Raw genomic sequence first — 24,153 nt, forward strand, 5'->3', positions numbered from 1 at the left:
TACCTTTTAAGATACATTGTTAAAGTTCCCTTTCGAGGGAACTCGCACTGCGTCATTGCGGTGACACTTTGGGGACGCCTCCAGGTGTAAGTGCATCTGAATGTGTATATCAAATTTTAACCAATGGTGAGGCTTAACGACAAAGACAGGGTGACGCGGGAGCCAGGAAGTATATCGCCATCTGAAATATTGCCAAAGACGGCGTTACAGGGACGCAGGAAGTATGGCAAGGGAGATGCATCATCTCGTTTCCTTCTTAGGGAACAACAGTTACATATGTAACCCGAAACGTATTCATGTGTCAAACACAACTATGCAAAAAAGCATTTTGGTATGAATCAACATCCGCATACAGAAGATATAAGCATTTAAAGTGAACAGTTTAGCATGTGTGCTTAAAAAGTCTAGACTTTTTATGATATTATCCTACACTGCAGGGAATAATATGGATTTTTTTTCCAGAAAACTTCATGCATAGAATAGATTCAAGCACTTTCAATGCCCTGTATCTATGCATGTATATTTTCAAAAACTTCCCAGGACATTGAATTTCACAGACAAAGCATTTCAATTTCACAAAATGTTTTTACATTATGCTTTTGAAATTATTTTATTTTAGCTAGGTTTTCATACACAGGGTCACAAATGAGACTCTTGTCTCACTTACAGTAAGTGTAATGTAATAATTTTGATAGGTCAGATGTGGTACACTGTACTTCAAATTTTAAGTTGAAAAAACCTTTTACAGTGTATTGGAATAAAATGATAAGAAATTAAAAATAAATATAACTTGCTATAAATTATAAAAATAATGTTGAATTAGCTTAAGTTATTTCAACTTAATTTAAAAAAAATTTAGCAACTACCTCACTAAATAAATGTAATAGTAAATGTATTTTAATGCAATAATAGAACATTTAATTTAATAGTAAATTTAATTTAATGCAATAAAGAATTTTACAGTGTTTCCATCAACAAAAAAAATCACAGATCCAACATTGAATCAACCAATTGATTTGTGGTGGAAATATCTGTTGGTTGGCCCAATGGTAGACAGGGGAGTTTAAAACCTGTTTGAAAACATTTTTGCAATTCTGTTCATAATTAAACTGCAAAAATTGCACCCCTTACCTCTGAGCAAAAGTCTCTATTTAATCTCATTCACATTAAGAAGATGCCAAAAACTGTAAACATTAAAATAAACCTCAATACATTTTTTGATAGACAGTCATCCAGGCCCTGAGGGTTAAAGGTGGCCTCTCACGAGAGAGAAAGCCTCTGAAGTTTCTTCGCACCGCAGTAGTTCAACAGGAATGAATGATTAAGTGCCACATTCTTAGTGCTGATAGAGTAAAATCCAAAGATTACAGCGCCTTGACTAAATTAAAGCCTGTCAGAGAGTGAAAAATAGGACTTCTTTCTGATCTCAACAGGTGCCATCAATATCAAGAAAAACATGCAATGGAATATGAAAGACGGCTATGTTATCCCTCCCACACATGCAGATGCAAGTGTGCGCAAGGGGAGGCGAAGTGAAACCTGTGAGAGCCTGGTGAGAGCTGGAAAAAGAGGAAAAGCTGTAATAATACTGTACATGAAATCATGATCAGAGAGGTATGACAGTGCATCAGTTCATACAGCGGACATAACCATAAAACATAACACTCTTTTTGGAAATAGGATGCAAGGGTTTTGTCAAAGGTGGACACCGTACAAGGTCTTGTAGGATGTAAACAGGTAAAACACAATAAATCATGAAAACGAGATGTTTAAAGGACAGTAGGGGAGAGTTGGGTCACAAGGCAGAGAAGTGAGGCAGAGGTGAAACGAATTCAGGATTCATATAGTGCCATATAAAGAGGGGCACGTGCCCCCTCAGTTTTTGAAGCAAAATTGATTTTGCATGCAACCTCCAAATCAAAGAAGCTTCCATTAATCTGTTACTTGTCTTTTTAACTGTGTAATATGCACTATATAATTAATTCTGTGCTGCATCCTTGTCCCTTAAAATAAATTTTGGCCGTTTTATTCTTTGGTGTATCCAGAGTACGTATGTTAAGTTTTAGCTCAAAATACCATATAGATAATTTATTGTAGCGTGTTCAGGGGCGTTGCACAAGATCTCGGGCCCTATGCATAGGCAGTCCTGATGGGCCCCCATTCCCCACCCCCATAATATATTCCAGACTTTTCAAGGGCCCTCTCTTCCTTTGGGGCTCTGGTAATCAGTACTGGTTTTACCCCCAGTCCGACGCCCCCGAGCGTGTTAAAATTGCCACTTTGTAGGTTTGTGCAAAAATGTGTTGTTTTGGGTGTGTCCTTTAATATGCAAATGAGCTGATGAAATTCAAACACTGATCACAATGATGGTGGTTTGATGCAATTCAAACTCAATTTTGCTGTCAATAATTTTTTCCCTCACTCTTTCTCTCTTTACTAAATGGCAGTGCTGTAGTTGGATAGTGCAGATTAAGGGGCGGTATTGTTATAATATGACATCATAAGGAGAGACAAATTTCAATTACCTAATTTTTCATGTGCTTGCAGAGAATGGTTTACCAAAACTAAGTTGTTGGGTTGTTCTTTTCACATTTTCTGCACTTAATCATAGCACTTAAACAAAAAAGTCAGAATTTCATGCCATGGCCCCTTTAAACATATTTTTTAAATATATGTTCTTATACCTCAGTGGTAGAGCACAAAAGGTCATGGGTTCGAACACAAGTACTGATAAAAATGTATAGCTTTTAATGCACTGTAAGTCGCTTTGGATAAAAGTGTCTGCCAAATGCATAAATAAATAAAATCAATAATAAATAGATTTTTTTCTACCGAACCGAACACTAGGCTTGCACTACGCTGGTCGACGTCACGCGGCCATTGATAACACACAATCGGGTGCTGACGAAAGCTTTTTCTTTCGGTGAGCCTTACGCCCCATTCAGACAGCCAACGACAAGCAGTAGCAGAGCAACGCAATCTCATTCATTTCAATGGAAACCTGGCGACTTCCGGCGACACGAGCGAAAGTGACCGTTAGCGACCGTATGGGCGTGTCCAGCAACGCGAGAAAGTTAAGAAAAGTTTAACTTTATGCAAATGTCGAGCGACTTTCGGGAGCGACTCCCAATGAGAACAAAGCAGTGGAGTTCACGTCATCCTTCTCTCGTCAGTTACTGGCGTGGATGGTACTCATTTGTTTATGACAAGCAGATTTAGAAACGCCTCATTGAAAGAGACGGGCGACACACAACGCTAACGTCGCTGGCTGTCTGAACGAGGGGTTAGGGGCGGTTCACATTTCGCGGACGCATCGCTTTCATTATGCATAGGCTTATGGTAATTGTCAAAATAGTTTTTCCTACTTGTCATCCTGGCATAATGTTGCCTATCCTTTTTTTACAGTTAAAATTAATTAAAATACACTGCTGTGGACGTTGTTTACTTCATTAATGTGTTTTACTGTGTTAATGGAATAAGGATGCGAATAGGATTCGGTAAAAGCTTTAAATCATTAAACAGAAATATAAATAACAAAAGAACATAAATAAACAAAAAATGCCATTTCAGATGTAAATATGAAGCCATTATGTCATTATTCTAATTGAATGAATTCGTATTTGATATGAAAGTAAGTCAACACATTTTTGTGTTTTTTAATGAAATGTAAGTGAGAGTGCAATGGAAAAAGACTAATATTTCTTTTAATGTTTGTGTATGCACAAATTTCTGTGAGGTGTGCACACTGTGCCCCCTTAAAAAAATAGTGCATGACACCCCTACATACAAATACTCCACTTATGTACTAAACAATTTTCTTTTTTTTCATAGTAATTAAAATTAGCAACATTAAACCTCAGCATTTGTTAAGCTAAGTGAAGGGTATGGGTTTTGTTGAAAGGTAGTAAGGTTTGGTAAAACCTTTTTTACCAAATCTTATTCATTACTTTCTTAAAATTCTTATATATAAATATTTTTTTATATATTTAACTGCTCTATCATTCAAGTACTACTTGAAAATTACATTATTTTAATCCTCTAGCACTGGGGCGGGGAACCCTGGTCCTGGAGGGCCACTGTCCTGCAGAGTTTAGTTCCGACCCTAATCAAACACAGCTGAAAAATCTCATTAAAGTCTTTAGGATTACTTGGACATGAAATTCAGGTGTTTTTGATTAGGGTTGGTGGCCCTCCAGGACCCAGGGTTCACCACTCCTGCTCTAGCACATAAAATAGTAGTTTAGTAATCTAACTTTTAGCTGAGTCTTCCACAACAGTGTCACAGTTAAGGTCATAGCTAACAAATTGGATATATCTGGTCAGATTTTTAGCTGCTGAACATTTTTCATCTGCATAGATGTTCTCATTTTTGTAAGTCATTATACTTGTATGCACCACTCCCTGTAGAGCCTCAGGTGACACGCCTTCAGACCGCTGTCAGTCTGTTCACTTACTTTCTAATGCATATTGCACGTAAAACAGAAGAAGACTTTCTTGATAAACCTTAAGTTACCTGGCTGACACAGTTACTGACAGTAAGGGCACATCGATTTTTTTTTTAAATGTACTGTTCTAGACAGACTACATATTTTAAAATAGTTCACCACATGCTTTCTGTACAAATGTTTGTGCTTATATTTTGATGTTGATCAGTTCAAGATGTAAAATCCACCGGACCTTATACTTGATGCATTTTATATCCCTATCCACGAGTCAGTTATATAAGTATAATGCATGCATGTAACTTGATTTTGTGAATGGAAACTTTCCCAGCGCACGGTAACAACATTTAAATGTGTACAACAAATATAAGGCACTGCCAGCACTGTTTGCGTGTTATATCAGTCTAGTAAAGTGTTTATGCCCCGCTTGTTTTAACAAAAATGGACAGCTGCTTACCATATGTCCCCTTGTATGTGCACAACCACCAGCGTGAGCTTTTCAAAACATGTAATATAGGTTTTGAAACATAAATTGAACTGAACATTCAGGAATAATTGACTGTCACATCTTTCTGTGAAGATTGAGGACCCCTGTGTAGCATTAGATTTTAGGCTGTACATCAAAAGCAGCACTACTGCTGTAGATGTCACTGTTTACCTCACAGTGTTAAATCACACTTGCTAAACATAACTGACAAGAAAAGTATAACACGTGAGAGGTGCACATTCATTTGATCTTGTGAACCATGTGCAGTTTGTGACTATTATCTATTATAAGTACTTACTGCACAAAATCTATTTCATTTCGGCTGTGGTGCATTTGCATATTTCATATGAATGAAATGCGTCGTTTATAAATCGTATATACGTCATTTGCGTATTTCAAGAAATAATTCATCTTATATCGCACACCCTTTACAAAACTTTTATCATAAAAGAGGCAAACAATTGCAAGCAGAATTTTTTATAGCCCAGGGCACAAACGCTCCCTTGCCATTGACTTTTTTTTAGCGCAAAACATCTTAAGACTATTTACAGACGCGCCAAATCATAAACAAGCGACTCCCTCCTGCAAAACGAGCTGGAAAACATATCCATCAAATAATTCACGGCTGGACTGTGATTGTGAAATCGATTGTGTGTGGGACCCAGACCAGCAGCAGACGAAGAAACCGGGGGTGGGCGGGAATGCGCTCGAGTCAAGCGCATAAAAAGGCATCGCGCGTGGAAAAAACTCTTGATTCCTTAAGCACTCCTCTGTTGTGCACCGTGCGGTATGAAGCATCTACCTGGATACCTGCCGACGTTACGCAAATATAGGTGACTTTCTTACCCTGCCGATTTGGATTCTACTTTATGATGATTTTGGATATGTACCATCGGGATGAAGAGAACCCTTTCCCTGCCCGAAGAAGTAAGATAAAATAGGGTTTCGCTCACATTGGACTTACTCCTCTCGTTCCATATGAAGAAGTCAAACGTAAGTAAACGATTTGCGCCTTGCGTAATTGCGTTGCCAACGCGGTGCTTTTTGCAAACATTAAGTGAACTACAAGCTTGCTTGTGTATTAAAACAGTGTGACAAGCACTGAAACCCTATTTTTACTTTATCGCACTCTCAGAGACTGAATTAAATACGCGCCAGGACGCGCAAACGCGCGCAGTTCCACAATCAATAAACGATCAGTTGACAGTTGATTCTTTAATTGTGTATATTCTACTTTCAGAAAAGTATTAGCTATAAGCTCAGATCTTTTTGCAGAGGCAATTTCACAGTTGATGGAGCTTGATACAAACATGCATCCATCTAGGTCTCGTGACGTTCAAAAAATATGCAATATTCAAAAGCAAGAAAATATATCTCGTGATGATGCACAAGGGATGATCTTTTAAAATAAATCAACAAAGGTCAATGTTTGGGATAAGAAGTCTTTGATGACTTAGATAAGAGTAACATTACGGTTATAAAACCACAGACCTTGGACTTTAATGCAAAATAAGATTAATGGTGCGTCAAGCGCTATTGTCTAAACAGGCTACTGTTTTTTGCGATAACTTGACAGTAACCTGCGACATGCTGTACACAATGGGAAATAAACCATCGCAAAACGTTTCCGTTTAGTTGACAATGCTGGGAAATATTCACTCAGCCTTTGATAACAGCGTCAGCACATTGCTTGCTTTGCGTTCCCTATGTGAACCAGGTGAGCTATTGCGTCTGTCTATAGATATGGATATATATTCCAATCATTCCTTGATCAATTTAAAGGATATTCAATTGTGGCATTGCGGTGTCACTTTGTTTAAACACATTAAGTTGATGCATGAAGACTAAAAACATACACTTTGATGCATTGTACCTGTTTCTGGGTGAAAGGCATTGTGGGGTGACAAATGTGGCGAATGCTTGTAATGTTCGGTATGCTTATTACAGTCTTCATTCATCAAATTCTTAAGTCTCATATTTACTGGTTTCTTTGGAGGCTTATGCTACAGATCAGACCCCAAATGCTTAAGTGGACATGAGATCTAGTGGTCATGATTAAGTGTTTGCATGCTCAAATGTGACTTTCCAGAATAAAGCCATCTGCTTTATGCAATGTCAAACAGTGCTCTGGCTAATGCAACTTACAAACTACTGAATGGGACACACCTACCACTATAAATGAAATCTCATTCCCTTTCTACATTATCGTTTGTAACCTAACACGAAGTTAATCATTTGCAAACATGTAGAGGGAAGCTTTGTTTGCTCTCATATGACAGAGTTTTGACTCCCGATTAAGAACGGGTCATTTGATTTGGTGGTTAATCTTTTGAAAGGAATTTTAATGCATCTTATTCATCGGATTTAAGCTGTTTCATTGTACCCAGTATTTTGTGGCCGCAGTGACCGGGTCAAACGCAGTACGTGATATAATAATTGAAATAAGGGCACAGTATTTGTTGCTGTCAGCCGTGACTTACATTCGCTGTCTGTGCCAGAATCAGGGTTCAATTATGTGCAACGTCTACCATGAAAGCGAACCACTTCAATCGCATGCCAAGCCCACAGGAAGAAATGCGTTACTCATAGCTTGCAATGTGACTAAGGAAGTATGGTACACAACAAAAACCTCTTAGTCTTAGTTTCAAATCCTAGAAGTTATTCTGGTATGTTTTAGTGTGGTGAAGACATGTCCAAATGATGGATGAAGTGCATGCCGATGAGAATTGTAGAGAAGTTGAGAAGCTGAGAATCTAAGCTCTGAAATTTGACAGTGTATTATGTAGTTTAACACTTCAATTGTCTACCACAAATTAGCTACAGTGTTATACCGTAAATGTAATGTAGACCACAACAATCTATTTTTGTAAGCTTGACAGTGAAGACTTAACTGCCAAATTTTAATATGAGTTGGGTATTTTCGGTGAAGCAAATAACTAAACCACAATGAATAATTAATTAGTAATTATAATTGGATTACAACGAATTGTAATCCGTTACATTATTCACGGGGATTGCGGGATAAGCAGTTTATTATTTTCCTTACACAGTAAATATACACTGTGTTGCATACTTATCTTTTTCCGTTGCTCTCATGCTTCACATTAAATGTTGTGATTCTTGGATTTTGGAGCCAGACTTGGTGCTTAAAATGAGAACTTTGGATCCTCAAAGAACCATTTCTCTCTTACATTTTTATAGTATAAGAATCTTTTTTAACTATGAAGAACATTTTGTGCAACATAAAGTTGTTTCTTTGTGGAACCTTTCAGCTAAAATGGCATTGTGAAGCACCTTTATTTTTAAGAATACCAATGGTTTTTAAAATACCTTTCTGGAAAGTATGCCTATAAAGAAAATCATTTCTAATACATTTAAATTTTCAGTATAATCTAAAAATACAGGATAATATAGGAATTAGGAAATAAAGTATTTGGGAGAAACTATGTTATGTGAATTTTGACATACATTTTAAAAAGTAATGTTGTTACATGAAGAACCATTTTTGGTTGTATGGTTCCATAAAGAATCTTTTACATATGATTGATTTTACACATGTTTCACAAAAGGTTTTTGTAGTGAAAATATGTTCTTTTAACTATATAAGGGTAAGAAAAAAATGGTTATTTAAAAAAAAATTTGGGGAGGCAAAAATTTTTAAGTTACCAATAATCAGATTTTTTTTTCATTGAAATAAAGGAAGAAGAATAAAAAAGGACAAATCACTGGTCTATCAACTTATAAAAGTGGCTTTTGCAGTATTTTAGTGTACAGTTAATGTTTGATAAAAAATCTTTTTCTTTTCATCTTTTTCCCTTTGTTCTTCAATGTCTGTGATACACATTATACAGTCATGTTTTTACACAGATTGAGCCTAATTCAAATGACACATTACCATTAACAATAAAAGACGAAACTTTATCTGTGTTTGAAAACATCCTGTTTGTATAATGGGGTCTAGTGCATTATTAGTGCTAAAGTGCATTAAACCCAATGATAGAAATGAAATAGCAGGGCAAACAAATAAATCAATTGCTTTTATTGGAAAACTGTGTAAAATACTTGTCAATATTAAAGGGACACTACACCTTTGTTTGAAAATATTCTCATTTTCCAGCTCCCCTAGAGTTAAAATTTTGATTTATACACATTTTATGAGTACTGAAGAAAGCATGGGCTGAAACGTCTACTCTCTGGACTGTTTTTTACACTTTTTATACACTTTGCACTATTGTTGCATATGAAATAATAAAAATATTTTTGATTTTGATTGAATTTTTCAGTGTGCGGACAATAATTCCCACTATCTACATTTTTACCATTTTGGAATCCATTCAGCCGCTCTCCATGTCTGGCGGTAACACTTTTAGCATAGCTTAGCACAATCCATTGAATCTGATTAGACCATTTAGCATAACCAAAGAGTTTTGATATTTTTCCTATTTAAAACTTGAATCTTCTGTAGTTACATCCGCAAGGGACTATTTTCGGGCACTGTGTAATATCATTGTGCCTCCTGCAGCCATGTTACGGCAGCAAAGTCCTTGATTATTACACCGGTTTGAGAGTATAGTTTCCAGCCATATCTGCCTAGAAAATCACAACTTTAAATTTTCCGTCTGTCTTAGTACACAATGTAACTACAGAAGAGTCAAAGTTTTTAAAACATCGAAACTCTTTGGTTGTTTTTGAGAGTGATGCTAAATGGTCTAATCAGATTCAATTGATTATGCTAAGCTATGCTAAAAGTGCTAGCGCCAGACCTGGAGATCGGCTGAATGGATTCCAAAACTGTAAAAATCAAATGTTTAACTCTAGGGAAACTGGAAAAATGAGCATATTTTCAAAAAAAGTGAAGTGTCCCTTTAAAAGACATTTGTCTCTCATAACTTTTAAAGGATAATATGATCCCAACAGCTTTGGTATTATTTCTATATTACGACTTCCATAGTTCTGTTTTTCTACAGCAGAAATGGTTTTACCTTAAACGCCTTTCAAGGTCGTTGCTCTGCCTGCATGGATTTGGAGTTGGAAACGGTGTGCATGTAATTTAATCATCGTTCTTCTAAATTATTTTCACATCTTTCTTTGCTTTCCAAACTGTTGGGTGGGTTCCATTTGCATAACAATTGACTTTACTTGGTTACCTCTGAAAAAGAAGGCCTCCCACCAGGACACACAGTTGCACAGGGTATTATTATTTTTGCACCCACCCAGTCATAAAGCCTCTCCAAATTAGCTATCGAGTAGCCAGATCGCATTTCATTGGACTCTAGTGGCCTGTTTCCCTCTATTTAAACACTCATCAGGGGATCTCAGATGTTGCCTTTTGGATGTTATTTCAACAAATGCTGGGCTTTTTTATCTTTTATTTGTTTTTGGTTTGCTTAATGTGTCGAAACATCTTGAGTTGTTTAGCTGCACCCAATGGAACAATTGGGCTGCCTACATTTTGACTTGCCAAAACCATTGCTTCTAACCATTAGTTACCACACCAAATGTAAGGTAATGGTTGATACAAGGTGGCCGGTTGATTGGCAACACAAGAAAGTGTAAATACTCTTGGAGACATGTGATACTGTCTTTTGTGGTGTTTATTCGGTTAGCGGGGGGTTTTAAAGTGCACCTGAGCGGGCACAGGCAGTCTGAGTGCATTTTGCGGATACAAATTTGATTTGAGCCGTTTCTGAGTGGATACTGGTCGCTGGCTATATAGCAGAGGCTGAAACGATTATGCTAGTTTTCCGGCCACTGATGTTTGTCCTCTCTTTGCTCCGGACGACGTAAGTAGGTCACATGGATGCCTTCCGGCAACAGATACTTTTCTGAATCAAAACGAAAAGATTCCAGAAATCCTGTTTATCACGCATGTTGAGAATCTATGCGCTTGTCTTCTGCGCATCAAACATCGTCATACTCGATGTATGCCTGGGTTTGTGATTACAATCGTAGCTGATGTGTTAGTTTGATGGAGTGATGCCTAAAAGGAAGCTCTTCATATGGATGATACAGTAGATGGTGAATAGGACGTTTGATGATTTTCTTTGCACTACACTGCATTAAGCCAGTCCTCTGTTTTCCGAAAATGTGATTATGCAGTGAATGGTACATTGTTTGAAATGAGCCTCTGTCTGGTGAGCTTGTAAAGTTAATAAACCCAAGCGATCAAAGCATGACTCTGGGATCTATATGACTGCCTGTGAAACATCATGATTAAGATGTTGGATGCAGTTCTTGGTCTCTCTCTCTCTCTCTTTCGGTTGGTGGTCATTTCAGTCTTGGGTCTGCCATAATGTTATAACGCTCTGCCTTCTTTCTCCTTAATACAAGTAATTGAAAGAGACCTCTCGTTTAATGCGTAGTTCTGTTTCCAAGGTGTATTTATAACTCAAACATCTGCAACAGAAAATCTTTTCAGAATTTGTGGGTTGCCTAAACAATTTGTCAGCTAATTGTTCTTAAAGAAACCAGGCTTGTTTCGGGTTCACCTGACCCTGGTTCGACATGTCTCTTGTGGGCATTTACGTAAGATGCGTACTTGCCTTCCAAAACCGCGGGAACAGAATGTGACAGAATAGTGTTCATTTTAAACAGAAGCAGAGAGCAATCTTTGAAAAGAGGGTTTTTGCATCTATTTGTAACATTTAACATCACATTTAAGTATGATCTGTATTTGCTCTAGTGACGTTGTGTTTAGGGGCGGTGCTACATTATTGCTTTTTTCGAATAATTGCACATCTTTGTTAGGGATGCACCAATATGGAAATTTTGGCCGATACCGATAACTCTTTATATTTGGGGGTCGATAACCGATAGATGTATAATTATATATAGGCCGATAAATATTCATATTAGTTTCACAATGGAAAACTCCCAGACCGCGGACATCTTGTCTTTGCGCTAGACTAGCATACTCTTCTAAAGCCCGCAACACGTGTCATCTTCGTGCTATGTCACAGAAAACACCAATCAAAACTCCACATGGCCAGCAATGAGCAAGTGAAGTGGTTCAACAAACCAAAATAATCCATCATTTATCGGCTTTCATTTATCGGCCTAATTTTGCTATCAGACCGATAACCGATAATATTAAAAATAAGCATTTATCGGCCGATAACGATATGTGGGCCGATATCGTGCATCCCTAATCTTTGTAACACCTACTTCGGACGAATTCATATGAATCAGCCACCTCGTAAAATAATTGAGATAACGAATTCCTGTGAGATCAGACTGCGCATTACATCGCAAAATCCTTAATGGGTAAAGCAGAAATAAGATATCAAAATTTACTTAGTCAGCCTAATTGGATATTAAGTCGCTGTGACAGCATACCGTGATAATACTTTAAGTTGAATGTTTTGCCTTTTATTGTTCCTGCAAGAGTCAAGGATTCAGGATCTTGCACAACCGAGGGATTTATCAAACTGGGTCTATATTTCACATCGATGTGAAACTCGCTGTGATTATACGACCAATTGTGAGGTTTTAGGAGCAGTTGTGTGGCCTATACTGCTTGCAGGAAATTCTTCCTGTTAGACATTAAGATCCACCGTAGAAGGTCATTCAGGGTTTGCAGTGCACATTCACTTCCTGTACCCTTTATGTTACAAGTAAAAGTGATGAATGTGTGAACCTATTTTGGAGTGCTTTCATCTAAATTCCACGAAAAGGGGATGGGCAAATGGAATGAAGGGCTGAGGTGGTTGTTCGAAAAGGAACTTGATTTATGGGGTCAGGGTGGTCAAATAGGAGACAGAAGGTTGTTTGTTGTTGTATTTAAAAGTACTCGTTCCCGATTTCCACTTCGGATTGTTCTTGATTAAAAAAGTACTTTCAAGTCTCTGAGGAATCAAATGATGTATAAATAACAAATAAAACATCTGGATTAGTGTCAGTGGCCAAATTCTCATCTGGGTCATTCATGGTCTCAAAACCACGTGAGAATTCGTTGCAGTCCCCAGTAAAACTGTCTGATCGACTAGCAACAGCTAAACTGCTTGTTCGAGTGGATACCAGATGCGCTCATGTGCACCAGCTATTAATGCAATTCATATATTGAAAGCAACAACTTAACCATTTTCAGATGAGCAATCTTAGTAATGGTATGATGCAAATAAGCATGCACTATTGAACCAGGAAGAACATTTTGGGGGAATTGCATGTTTGCTTTTTAAAGGAAACTTGGACTTGGACCGGTTGCAGACGATTAAATTACATTTTTCTCAAGACCTACTTTGACCATGCTTTACTCTCAAAACATTAACTAACTCGCAACTAGATTTTGCTGACAACTAGTCATACAAAGCTTCAATTTAATTAAACTTTGACTAAATACAGAGTCAGTGATGAGTGAAGGGTTTTTTCATCTTGGTTTAATAAGATATTTATACTTTTAATTTTAAGAGATAAACACTTCCAGGACATCGCCTTTGCTGTTTTGGCTACATGTGTTTTTCCCATAACTTTTAAAGAACTTTTATTATGTCAACAAACCCTAACAAACCCACACCAGCTTTATCACACATTTTAGATAGATAGATAGATAGATAGATAGATAGATAGATAGATAGATAGATAGATAGATAGATAGATAGATACAGGGTGCGATTTGCCGGGGGGGATGCGTGGGATTTCCCCCTTTCTGGTCAATGTATCCCTGCCTCTGCTTAATTATTTTTATCCCCGGTGGGGATAAATTTAACCCCCCCTCAAAGTGATCAGTGCTACTACACTTGTGGCGAGACGGATCACAAAACTTATCACTGATCCGTGGTTTGATTAAAGTCAATTTTGTTTTAAAATGCGCTGCTTTGGCTGGCTCTGATACAGCTGCCGCGCAGCCTCTCTGTATTCACCACTCTGCATGCAGACTTGCTCAATGTCCCGCCCACGGCGCTATCTGATTGGTTACAGACCCGGTTACACCTCACGAGTAGCCTATCAACACATGCGAGATGGTTATGGAGCTGTGTGTCGAAACGGTGTAAGGCAGCATATTCATCCGCATATTATTAAAGCGGGAATAAACATCACAATCTGATTATCTGTTTATGATGACAAGCAGAGTTAGTGTCCCAGTCACACCACTGAGAATGGCCGAAGTTACACGCAGATGAGGCGTTTAGCGAGGCGAGGGCGCGTCCAGTTTGCGCAAATGAGGCTAAGTGACTATACATAATGCATCTGTCTTTTCTATCATTTCACTGTAGCTCCGCATTGCGGTGTAAAGTTAATATTATTACTTTAAAAGCAGCAGTAAAACTTTTTCTACTGTAATGGTTTAACTTTGCAATCAAGACATTGTTCATATTTATATTTAAGTTGACACTACATTGTGCCATACAGTTTTGCCATTCAAGATTTAATTCTTACGCGTTTTTCGTTGTGCATGATCACAGTTCATATGTGTGGGGAAAGATAAGCTATTAGAATAAAAATATTGCGTTAGGCTGCTTCATGAGTTAATAAGAAAAAATATTTTACAATTCCTGCAAATGCAGTGATGAGTTCATGTTCTCATTATTTATTTTTATGAATTAAAATGTTTTGAAATGTGCTGTGGACAGAGACGCATTATGTCAAGAATTATAAAAAATCGTCAATAAGCTCATAATTTGCGCTAAAATAGTCTAAATGTTAAGTTTTAAAACCATTTTAAAAAGCTGGTTATATTTTGATGTTTCTGCGCAAGTTCAGCAGACAGTGAGGTTCGGGTTGTTCCGATCAGAGCTCGTGAGCGGAGAGCGCATTTCTGAATATTAGAAATATTTTAATTAGAAATATATAAAAAAAATAATAATAATATTATAATGGATTTTTGTTAGGTCAGACAATGATTACCAAATTTCTCTCTCATATTGCTCTTCTTAACCACTGAAAACAGTCAAAAAAGTAAAAACTAGTGGTGGGTACAAAATAACTCATGACGAAATATGGTGGGTGCCCACCGTCGCCGAAATCGACGCCTATGAAAACATCCCCCCCTCTGTTTTTTTCACAAATCGCACCCTGGATAGATAGATAGATAGATAGATAGATAGATAGATAGATAGATAGATAGATAGATAGATAGATAGATAGATAGATAGATAGATAGATAATCATGTAATCATGTCGTGTCTGAACTGCCTCTCCTCTCTTCACCTCTGTATTGATAGATCAACAATAAAAACTCTTCATCACTGGCCCGTTTGTCCTGACTAAACACATGTATTATTTTGTGAGAAATAACCCTTGTATTCAGGGTTAAAAGGAAATCTCCCTTGTGTTACACAACAAGCTTAAATCTTAGGTCTGGGAAGAGTGGAGCAAACGCCTTTAGCTCTAATACACCATTAGATAACCATAGCTTTGCAGAAACAAAGGGGATGAAGACAAAAACACCAAATTATTGTACTAAAACAGGTCCCAACATAGCACTTGTACTATTCTTAGTTTCTTTGGTTTAATACTGCATTCAAACAATAGGATTTATACTATAAATAGGATCCGTGATTATAATTAACATCCAGCTTGGGTTGATCCAGATCCGTATTAAAATATTTAGAAATCTGTTTCTTTTTTACTTTCAGTATGATAATGCACTTTTTGTTTTGCAGATTTGGATATGCACCTGTGTCCATTTATTGCTGTATATTACAGTCGCTGCCTATTCCAGTGAAATAGGGAATCCCATTACAGATGACATCAAAAAAATTTCTTTGTTGGTAAGAAGGTCTTTCATATTTGGCGCATCTGCTTTTCGAGTTTGGTATTTGTGGTATTCGCTTTCTCATGAATTATTTATGTCTATATAATGTTGGCAAGCAATGCAGTGCATGTTATGTATTGTGTGACAGCTAGTAAATATGTAACACATGTTTGCGGCTTTTATGACTATGCATTTAACATAAGGATGGTTACTCGTGAACAGCATACTGTATCATTATCTATCTTTTATTTTATTGTCATTGCTGATAAAATGTACAGTCCAGTGTGGCTTGTTTTTATTTTTAGTCAATGGCATGTGGATTTGATTTTTATGCTGCTTTTCTTTGTCCCGCTAGAAACAAAATATTCCAAAAGATTACAAGATTACAGTACATTATATACCTAAAGAAGTGGTGAGTTTTTATACCCTCATTGCAGAATTATTATCAAAATATGAAATACATGAAATACAAATTTAATTTTTTATGTGTCTTTTTTTCAAGTCCGGCATGTGCTGGGTGAAGCTAAATGTATTTAACTTGGAGGTGAGCTTAAAAGGCCTGATGCAGAAATTTGGGAACATATCTTCCAATAAAGATAACATAGGCACTTTTGTCCAAATTCTGCAAGAGATGCGATATCACATGGGAAGTGGCTTGGTGAGTGACCAATAAGTATTTAAAATTTAATTTGAAAACAAAATCTGTTTGTGAAGGTGACATCATTTGAGGCCGTCTGCTTTTCCACTTTGTACTAGTTTTTTTTTAAATAATCGATGTAAATACAAAACAACCCTCATTCTGCGTATACACTATTGGATTATTTATTGCATTATTTTGTACACTGCAACAAATGAATCTATTGTAAAAAGGCTTGTAAAAACACTTAAATAAAACAGCATTGTTTTTCCGCACTACCAGGAAGATTCAATGCTAGAATTCCAGTGTCACTACAGAGAGGAGATGTGGCCCACAGGGATGTATTTTGAATTTGTGGAGGACTTTTTCAACACTGCCAATTCGTCCAGAGAAGCTGAGGACTGCGAGCCACTACCATGTCCCACATCCACAAAAACAACAACATTAACCACGACAGCGTCGCCGGCATCGCGGCAGCATAGTACAAATGGTGAGACGTATGTCATAACCAGCCTTTGTACAAAGGCAGAAACGGTTTGATCCACACATTGCAGAGTATTTTTTTACGAAGCTATTGTGAAACCGCAGAATGCCGTTTGTGGAAGGACGCCCATTTGCAACTGAGGTTTAAGATGTTAACACCCTCTTTTAAATCATATCTCATGTGGCAGCTTTGGTTGCAGTTTTGTTGCCTGTTGTTTGTGTGTGTGCTCGCGAGCTCCTCGCCTTTTCAAACGAAGCCGCTGGACTAAACAAGAGAAGCAACATGTTTTATGTCAGTCCTTTTATGACAGTGTTTCAAAACCAAGAGATGCTCCCTAGAGTACAGAATCAAAGTCACCATGTTGATTACAGAGCAATCTTCCCATCTTCCCATGCGCAAGCTCTTTCTTTCGAAAAGCGGACAGATCAGCTCTTTCATGGGGCGAAAAGAAAAGGAGATTGTGTTCGACTTTTTAGCGTCTAACAATGAACGGTTTCTATCTCAGACTTTTAATGCTTCTCTGTTTGTGGCTTTCTCTAGAAAAACATAACCGTTTGCCTGATGACGCGGAAAAAGGTGAGATATCAAAAATATTGCATGAATTTACCTGAGTCAATCATTATGTAGACATATGGACCACTTTTGTGATGCTTTTATGTCATATTTTGAAGTGTAATAGCCTCGGTCCCAATTCACTTTTATTGTATGGAAAACAGATGCGTGAACATGCTTCAAATTTCTTTTTTCCTGTTTAACAGACGCAAAAAGTCAAATACAGTAATTGTGGAAAAATTAATAAATTACAAAATTTTTATTCTTGGGTGAACTATCTCTTTAAAAATGATTTCAAGACTGTTGTGGATGTTTTAGTGCTCAACAGATGTACTTTTATTGTTCGTCTATCTGTAAGGTTTTATCCTCTGTGGCTCTTTAATGAAACTTGGCTGATCGCTGTTTTGTTTTTGCGTAGGAGCGCTTCTTCCAAAAGTTGTGGAGAGCAGCCTCATGTCACTCCTCGCCATCCCATTCATTGCAGTCCTGTTTTTGTTGGTCTGGAAGGTTCGTCGACCTTTTATTTTGTAGTATTCAAGAACATGACATTGGCTGCAATTAGATTTTGCTTTGCTTGCCTTAATGTAGGATTAGTAATTGTTGTTATCTTTTAGATTAAATCTAGAAGAAATGCCCCTCAAACCGAACGGAGTGCAGAAGAAGGCCCCGCCCTTTTCTCTGGAGAGGAATCGAATGTACCTCCATTAGATGTGGAGATATCTGAAAAGTAACGTCTAAGTTTAAGCACAGTTTACTTTCCGCATAGCATGCAATGTTTGCTTTTTCGACCTTCCTTTTTCAAGATTTACAGCTTCAGTGGCCCCTAAAGTATTTGAAAACTCCAAAATAATGCTACACCCTTTGTGGAAAAATAACAATCGCTCACCAGTTTCTGTATTTACTTTAAGGTAACTGGTTGATTTTTAGTGGATAAATCAATGTTTTATTGTTTTATCATTTATCACAAATGTTTTATAAAATAAATGCCAATTTTTTTGATATGGAGTTATTTGATACAGCGAACATGAAATGGCTGACGTGTCCAAATCCAATTGCATGTAGGCCTATTATAGATTTAACAGCAACTTCCTGTTTTGTTTTCCAGAAACAGATTAAATATCATCAGGACAGTGTAAATCCAGCACACAGCATATCAACACAGGTAAATAATGGACACGTTTGTATAAAATATTCACATTATCTGCTTATGTACAAGGTTTTGACTATGGGTGCACCGATATATCGGCCGATGATGCTTGCTATACTTCTCAATGAATTACGTTGAAATGCCGCTGCATCTAAAAGCTAGAGGGCACTAGGGCTGTCACTTTTAAGAAAAATCAAATTCGAACGGATTTCGGATATCATGCAATGTATCCGAATATATTCGAATATCTAGAAACCCCCCCCCCCCCCCCGCGCGCATAAAAAAACCCTAATGGAGATTCAATCACAAAATTATTAGCAGTGCCAGTCATAAACAGGGCTGTCTGGATTACTTTTTTTACTTAATGTTTGAAACAGGTTATCAACTTATGAATAACAAACTTATTCAGAACAGTAACAAACAATAACGTGACAACTTAAACAGCAGCATAAGTAAGGCATATAGCCAAGCCCAAACGGAATTCGCGCCCGCAGATTTCGGCAGACTGCCCTCATTGACAAGCACACATATTACGCGCTTGAGTGTGTTTGTGAGAAGAAATCTCATTGACAACAAGCACCCATACATAGCCTATCCCGCGGGTTTGTGAGCCGTCATTGACAAGTACATTAACCCTGCGCGTGCTGTTTACTTGCCCGTTTTCAATGATAGAGAGCACAAACCATTTGATATTTGAGATGAAATTAAACTTACCGCTGAGTTAAGCAGATCTCACTTGACTCTGTCGTCTATGTGACGCGCGACAGTCAGCACATGATCATTTCAAATCCGTTTACAAGACAAATCCGTGTTGTTGTTTAATATAAAGTTTACATTGCGTTGTAAAAAATGATGAAATTATCTTCATACATGCTAATTTCATAATGCGAACGTATTAACACAAGCTTTTTATTCTGCTATACTATTTAACACTATAAACAATATGTCATTTTATATATATACAAACTATAATTCTATCTTGACATGCACATTAGGTTCATTTTGGTCCAATTTGATTCCCTCTCTTGCGCACAGTTGCCGTCGTCGGTCTCACACTCTCAGCCTCCTTCCTATTACGAGGTGTTACTGTGAAAAATGCGCTAAACATTTTAAAAACCGGATGGTTTATTTAAAGTTCGAATAAGGATATTTCACGTCATGTTCGAATGCATATTCGAATATCGAATAAAAAGTGACAGCCCTAGAGGGCACTCTCGTGCAGAAACTCAATATGCGCTGCAGACAAACAAAATCTATGTCCGTTTCTCAATGTCAAGGATACATCCTTGGCATGACTAGTCCTTACAAGTCACTTCCTTCCGAGGCTAGGCGGAGCTCCTCTTAAGCATTCGAAGAACACGTAAATGGAACAGGCTAGCAAGTGCACGTCATTGCGTCAATGAAAGGTGTGATTTCGTCCCTGCGCGCATAGGATTGTGGGTGATTTCAGCGCGTGAAGAGCACGATATCCTTTCATTTATATGGAATATTTCTCAAACGAAGGACTCAGTCCTTAGCACTATTCGGACGGGATTAGTTTTCCAAACGACGTTTGAGTTTCAGCGTGTCCCCCAGGACGTCTGTGATTTTATGTACCGATTCGGACGGGATTAAAATGATGCAGGCTATTCCAGAGATGGGAGTGTCTGTTTCATGCATTTGGGCGTTGCAGTAGCACGTGCTCTGGATACGCGTGTTTGTAATGTTTAATATTTTGCTTTAAATGTAAAATCATGACAGAACATGTAATTTATTAATTTAATTTTAACAAATCAAAATAAAATATACAAATCCTACTAAAGTAACATTAGCCTACGTGTTTTATATAACTGTCTGCTTATAACAAACAAAAAATAATGAAGAAATAATGATTAATACAATTTAATATCTTTATTAATTAACATTACCATTCCGGAGTTGAACAACTTTGAACGGAGTTTCTTATAACGTTAATGATATTACAGTGTCCAGTCTTAACAGTGTATGATATTCAGCTCGTCTTGATTTAATTACTTTATTTTGCCGAATGCGAAAAAACATTCATATCTGAATCAGGAAATACAATATACGCGCATTAGTAAGACCTTACGGCAGATCAAGTTGGCCAAAACACGAAATGAACCGTGTTTTCAAAAGAAATTGCGGGCAAACACAGACATGGCCGATTCGGACGGGATTAAAAACACAGAGGACCTCTGAGAAGCACGATTTTCTCAGAGGTCCCCCTGTAAAACTAATCCCTCCGAATAGGGCTCTTGGTTGCAATTCCGAGGACCCTCGACACTGGAACAGTCCTTCAACGGATGTTGATGACGTAGCATCCTCGAAATTCTGGCTTCCAAGATACTTCCATGGCATTGAGAAATGCTAAAGACACGCAACTCCAGGAAATGGTCTAAACATATATTTATATTGCTGTTCATCAAACCTTTTCAGTTATTTTCATGATAATAAAAAAATATGTATAATGATTATGTTTGACGAGTGTTGCTTTTTCAAATGCATGTTATAAACGACAATAGTGATTTCAGATTGATAAGGACTTACTGATCAAAAGCCATAGTCCATGAAATAGCTGTGAATAATATCGGCTGATTCAGAATAGTTATCGGCATTTATCGGTGCACCCCTAGTTTTGACTAAATGATTCTATTCTAAGTGGAGCTTAAGCCACAGTTTTGTTTCTCATGAACAAAATCCTTTTTTCAGTCGCTTCTTCAGACCACGCAATGGACAGAAATCATCATCCAGCACCTCTGAAAGTTTCTGAAATCTTCTCCTGTGAAGGACACATGCCGGCTTACAAACTCAAGAAGTGCTCTTTGAGTAGCAATGCCCTTTTCAACAACCACTGCTGAACCCTTTGGGGTGGATACAGTCACTCCTTCTGAGAACTTCTGAGAATTGTTCTTCATGCCCTTTTAACGCTTCCTTCTCTCGGAGACTGTGCGGGAGGAAGCAGGAAGAAATGGACGCGGCATCGGATTCATGCGGAAGTGCGAGGAGATCGCGAATTCAGGGCAGTTCAGAAGGAGAGCAGCCATCAGTTGCTTCAGAAGATGGCTATCTAAAAGGAGTTTTAAAGCAGAATTGACTACCTCCAGCTGCACTGGTCCATCTTCTACTCGCTTTCTTTATTCACAGTTGTTCTCTTTCTTCCTTTGCTCTGGGTGTCCAGACGGACGCCTTTCAAATTTTTGGAGCGTTTGAATCAGTAAAGTCATTCATCTGATTTGTGAATTGTTTTTATTGTCGCTATAAACTGGTGGTGTGGACTTAATTTATTTATTTTCCGAATATGACACGGCACTTGCATGGCATCAAATGATTATAGAGATAACTTTCTGCGATTCTTTATTGCTTGTGTACTTCAACAATAAACCCTTCACTCATACTAGCTGCAACTTCGTACAGTATGTAATCACAGCTCTTCATTTGAATTGTTTCTATATCGGTTGTTCAAATTTTTCCTCAACTGCTTAGTAGTGTTTCAGTACAGCCATGATAAACGCATTTCATTTCGCAATACAGTACATGATGGCTTTTTTATATAAAAGTATATATAAAATGTCTGTTTCAGTGTTTTTGAAGTAATTTAGTATGAAACCTCTGGTGGCTGCTAATTTTATAGATGATTCAGCTTTTATCAATGGTTGTGAGTTTTATAGCTCAGAGATTTTAATTTAAAAAAATCATTTTATTTCTCTGAAATATTAGAAAAGGAATTTGCAAATATGATCGTTAATACACATCGGCGCAATTAACTAACAAACATATGCGTCAAAATAAACTAGTATTATGTCAACATTTCTTAAAACGGTACACCGTAAAGTGTAGTTTCACAGCACATAAAGAAACAAAGTGTCAGATTTTCGCATCTTATTTTTAATTAAATCCCATTTTTGCATTGCAGGCACCTGAAAAGGTCGATAATTGACTAACTTCTGATCCAAGAAACTTAAATAACATGCATGTACGCTTCTGCTCTCGTACCTTGTGCCTTTCATAGCATGGCTCTCCTGTAAAGATTCTCTTGGATATCCAGCCATATATTTATTATGGGAAAAATAAATATCGTAATGATGTTGCACTAGACATTTCAGATCATTTTGCAAAAAACAACAACAACAACGTCATTCCATATTGGCCTCCTGTTTGAATACAAATCAATTTATGCATGTTGGCATCTCAATGTCTTGATCGCACTTAACATGTACATAGAGATTTATGATAGCTACCATTCATATAGACAAACACTGATGATTTGGAGACGATTCTCAACAGAGATCATAATATTTTATTTTATACCCTGCTTCGACCAACTGGTTGTAATGATCTATATTCTTCGTTGTGGGGAATGACCTGTTGCCTGCATCAGTGATTTTCATTTTCAGATTATTTTCTTAGGTCGAGTGCGACATGCTTTGAAACATGTAATGTGAAGTTGACTTTTGGTGAATAATCTTTTATCCTGGTTAAGGTGGATGTTTACAGAAACTTGTGTTAACTGGCAGCAGTAATTAAGGTCTCTCATCGTAGTGGTCTAATGTTTTCATACAGTTCATTCAGACATTCTTAAATGAAGCATGTCAATGGAAGTATTAGCTGGATTTTCCCATCTTTAGATCTTCTCTTTGTAGCTCAGGACAGTTCAGGCAACGTTACAGTGTGTGATAAGCTGAAGTGGTGTTAAACACGTAAGAGTCATTTATATTCTCCGAAACACACCTATGAATAATTCTGCGAACCTGAGAAGTGCAGGAATGCGTGGGTGAAGCTTCTTTTGGTGATGGAAAACAAAAGTCTTTGTGCGTGCCCAGATAAGGTTGCATGTAAAGCCAATAAATAAACGGCGGGCAACATCAGAAGGTTAAAGAAGTGAAAATTACCTACATGTTGTATGAATCTTGTGTGTGAAAAACCAGGCTAAAGCTGTGAAAAAGGCACATATGGCATTTTTTTCGGCAGGCTAAGACCCCCAGACTGCAAACCATAGACGATTTGAGCCAGCCCGCGAAATTCCTACCGCTGCCCTGAAACTACTGGGATTGTTGGCAAAGTGTCGGAAAGGCACTGTTCTCCAGTTCTTTTTTTTTGGTTTGTGACTTTGAGATCAGAGGGGACGTACAAGAGAACTGAACCAGGAAAACGAAAATTTGGCACGTCCCAACTGCCGTAATTGGATCCTGCATCGTGTTTGTACGACTGCAGAATTCATCTAGTCACGAAGTCGGTCAGGGTGCCAAAAGTAAACAAGGAATTGTGGCCCAGTCATTGTCTGGGTGACAGTCTACTGTATTCTGTATTTTATATGAATATATGCAAATATATGTATGAGATGTGAATAAAGTAACATTTATCTACCATTGCTAAGGCTTGGGTGGGTTTACTTCTCATTAAAGCTAATTAAATCATGTTAATGACCGTTGAGCCAGATCTTTGCTAGTTTTCGGTTTTAAATGTGAAAATTGTCTCTGTTTGGTTTAAGGAAATAATTCCCTTGGTGAATAATGCTGACCCATATGCTTTGGGGTTTAAATTTTATCTACTGTACCCAACATATCTCCGTAAAACAATATGTTCCTGTTAAAGGGACACTCCACCTTTTTTGAAAATATGCTAATTTCCCAGCTCTCCTAGAGTTAAACATTTCATTTTTACTTTTTTGGAATTCATTTAGCTGGTCTCGGGGTCTGGCGGTACAGTACAAC

At 37.5% G+C, this 24,153-nt stretch overlaps 1 protein-coding gene across 1 annotated transcript; it reads left to right on the plus strand.

Moving 5' to 3' along the window:
• Positions 1 to 5,544: 5,544 nt before the first annotated feature.
• Positions 5,545 to 23,810, plus strand: kitlga (kit ligand a). Its single transcript, XM_065275568.2, has 10 exons — positions 5,545 to 5,922; positions 15,531 to 15,638; positions 15,978 to 16,034; positions 16,125 to 16,280; positions 16,542 to 16,749; positions 17,284 to 17,319; positions 17,714 to 17,802; positions 17,910 to 18,022; positions 18,401 to 18,457; positions 21,152 to 23,810. Exons 1-9 carry the CDS (start codon positions 5,908 to 5,910, stop codon positions 18,429 to 18,431), a joined length of 813 nt encoding a protein of 270 aa, XP_065131640.1. The 5' UTR covers positions 5,545 to 5,907; the 3' UTR covers positions 18,432 to 18,457; positions 21,152 to 23,810.
• Positions 23,811 to 24,153: the final 343 nt, after the last annotated feature.

The sequence above is a fragment of the Paramisgurnus dabryanus genome, chromosome 23 (genome assembly GCF_030506205.2).
Source record: "Paramisgurnus dabryanus chromosome 23, PD_genome_1.1, whole genome shotgun sequence".
NCBI lineage: Eukaryota > Metazoa > Chordata > Actinopteri > Cypriniformes > Cobitidae > Paramisgurnus > Paramisgurnus dabryanus.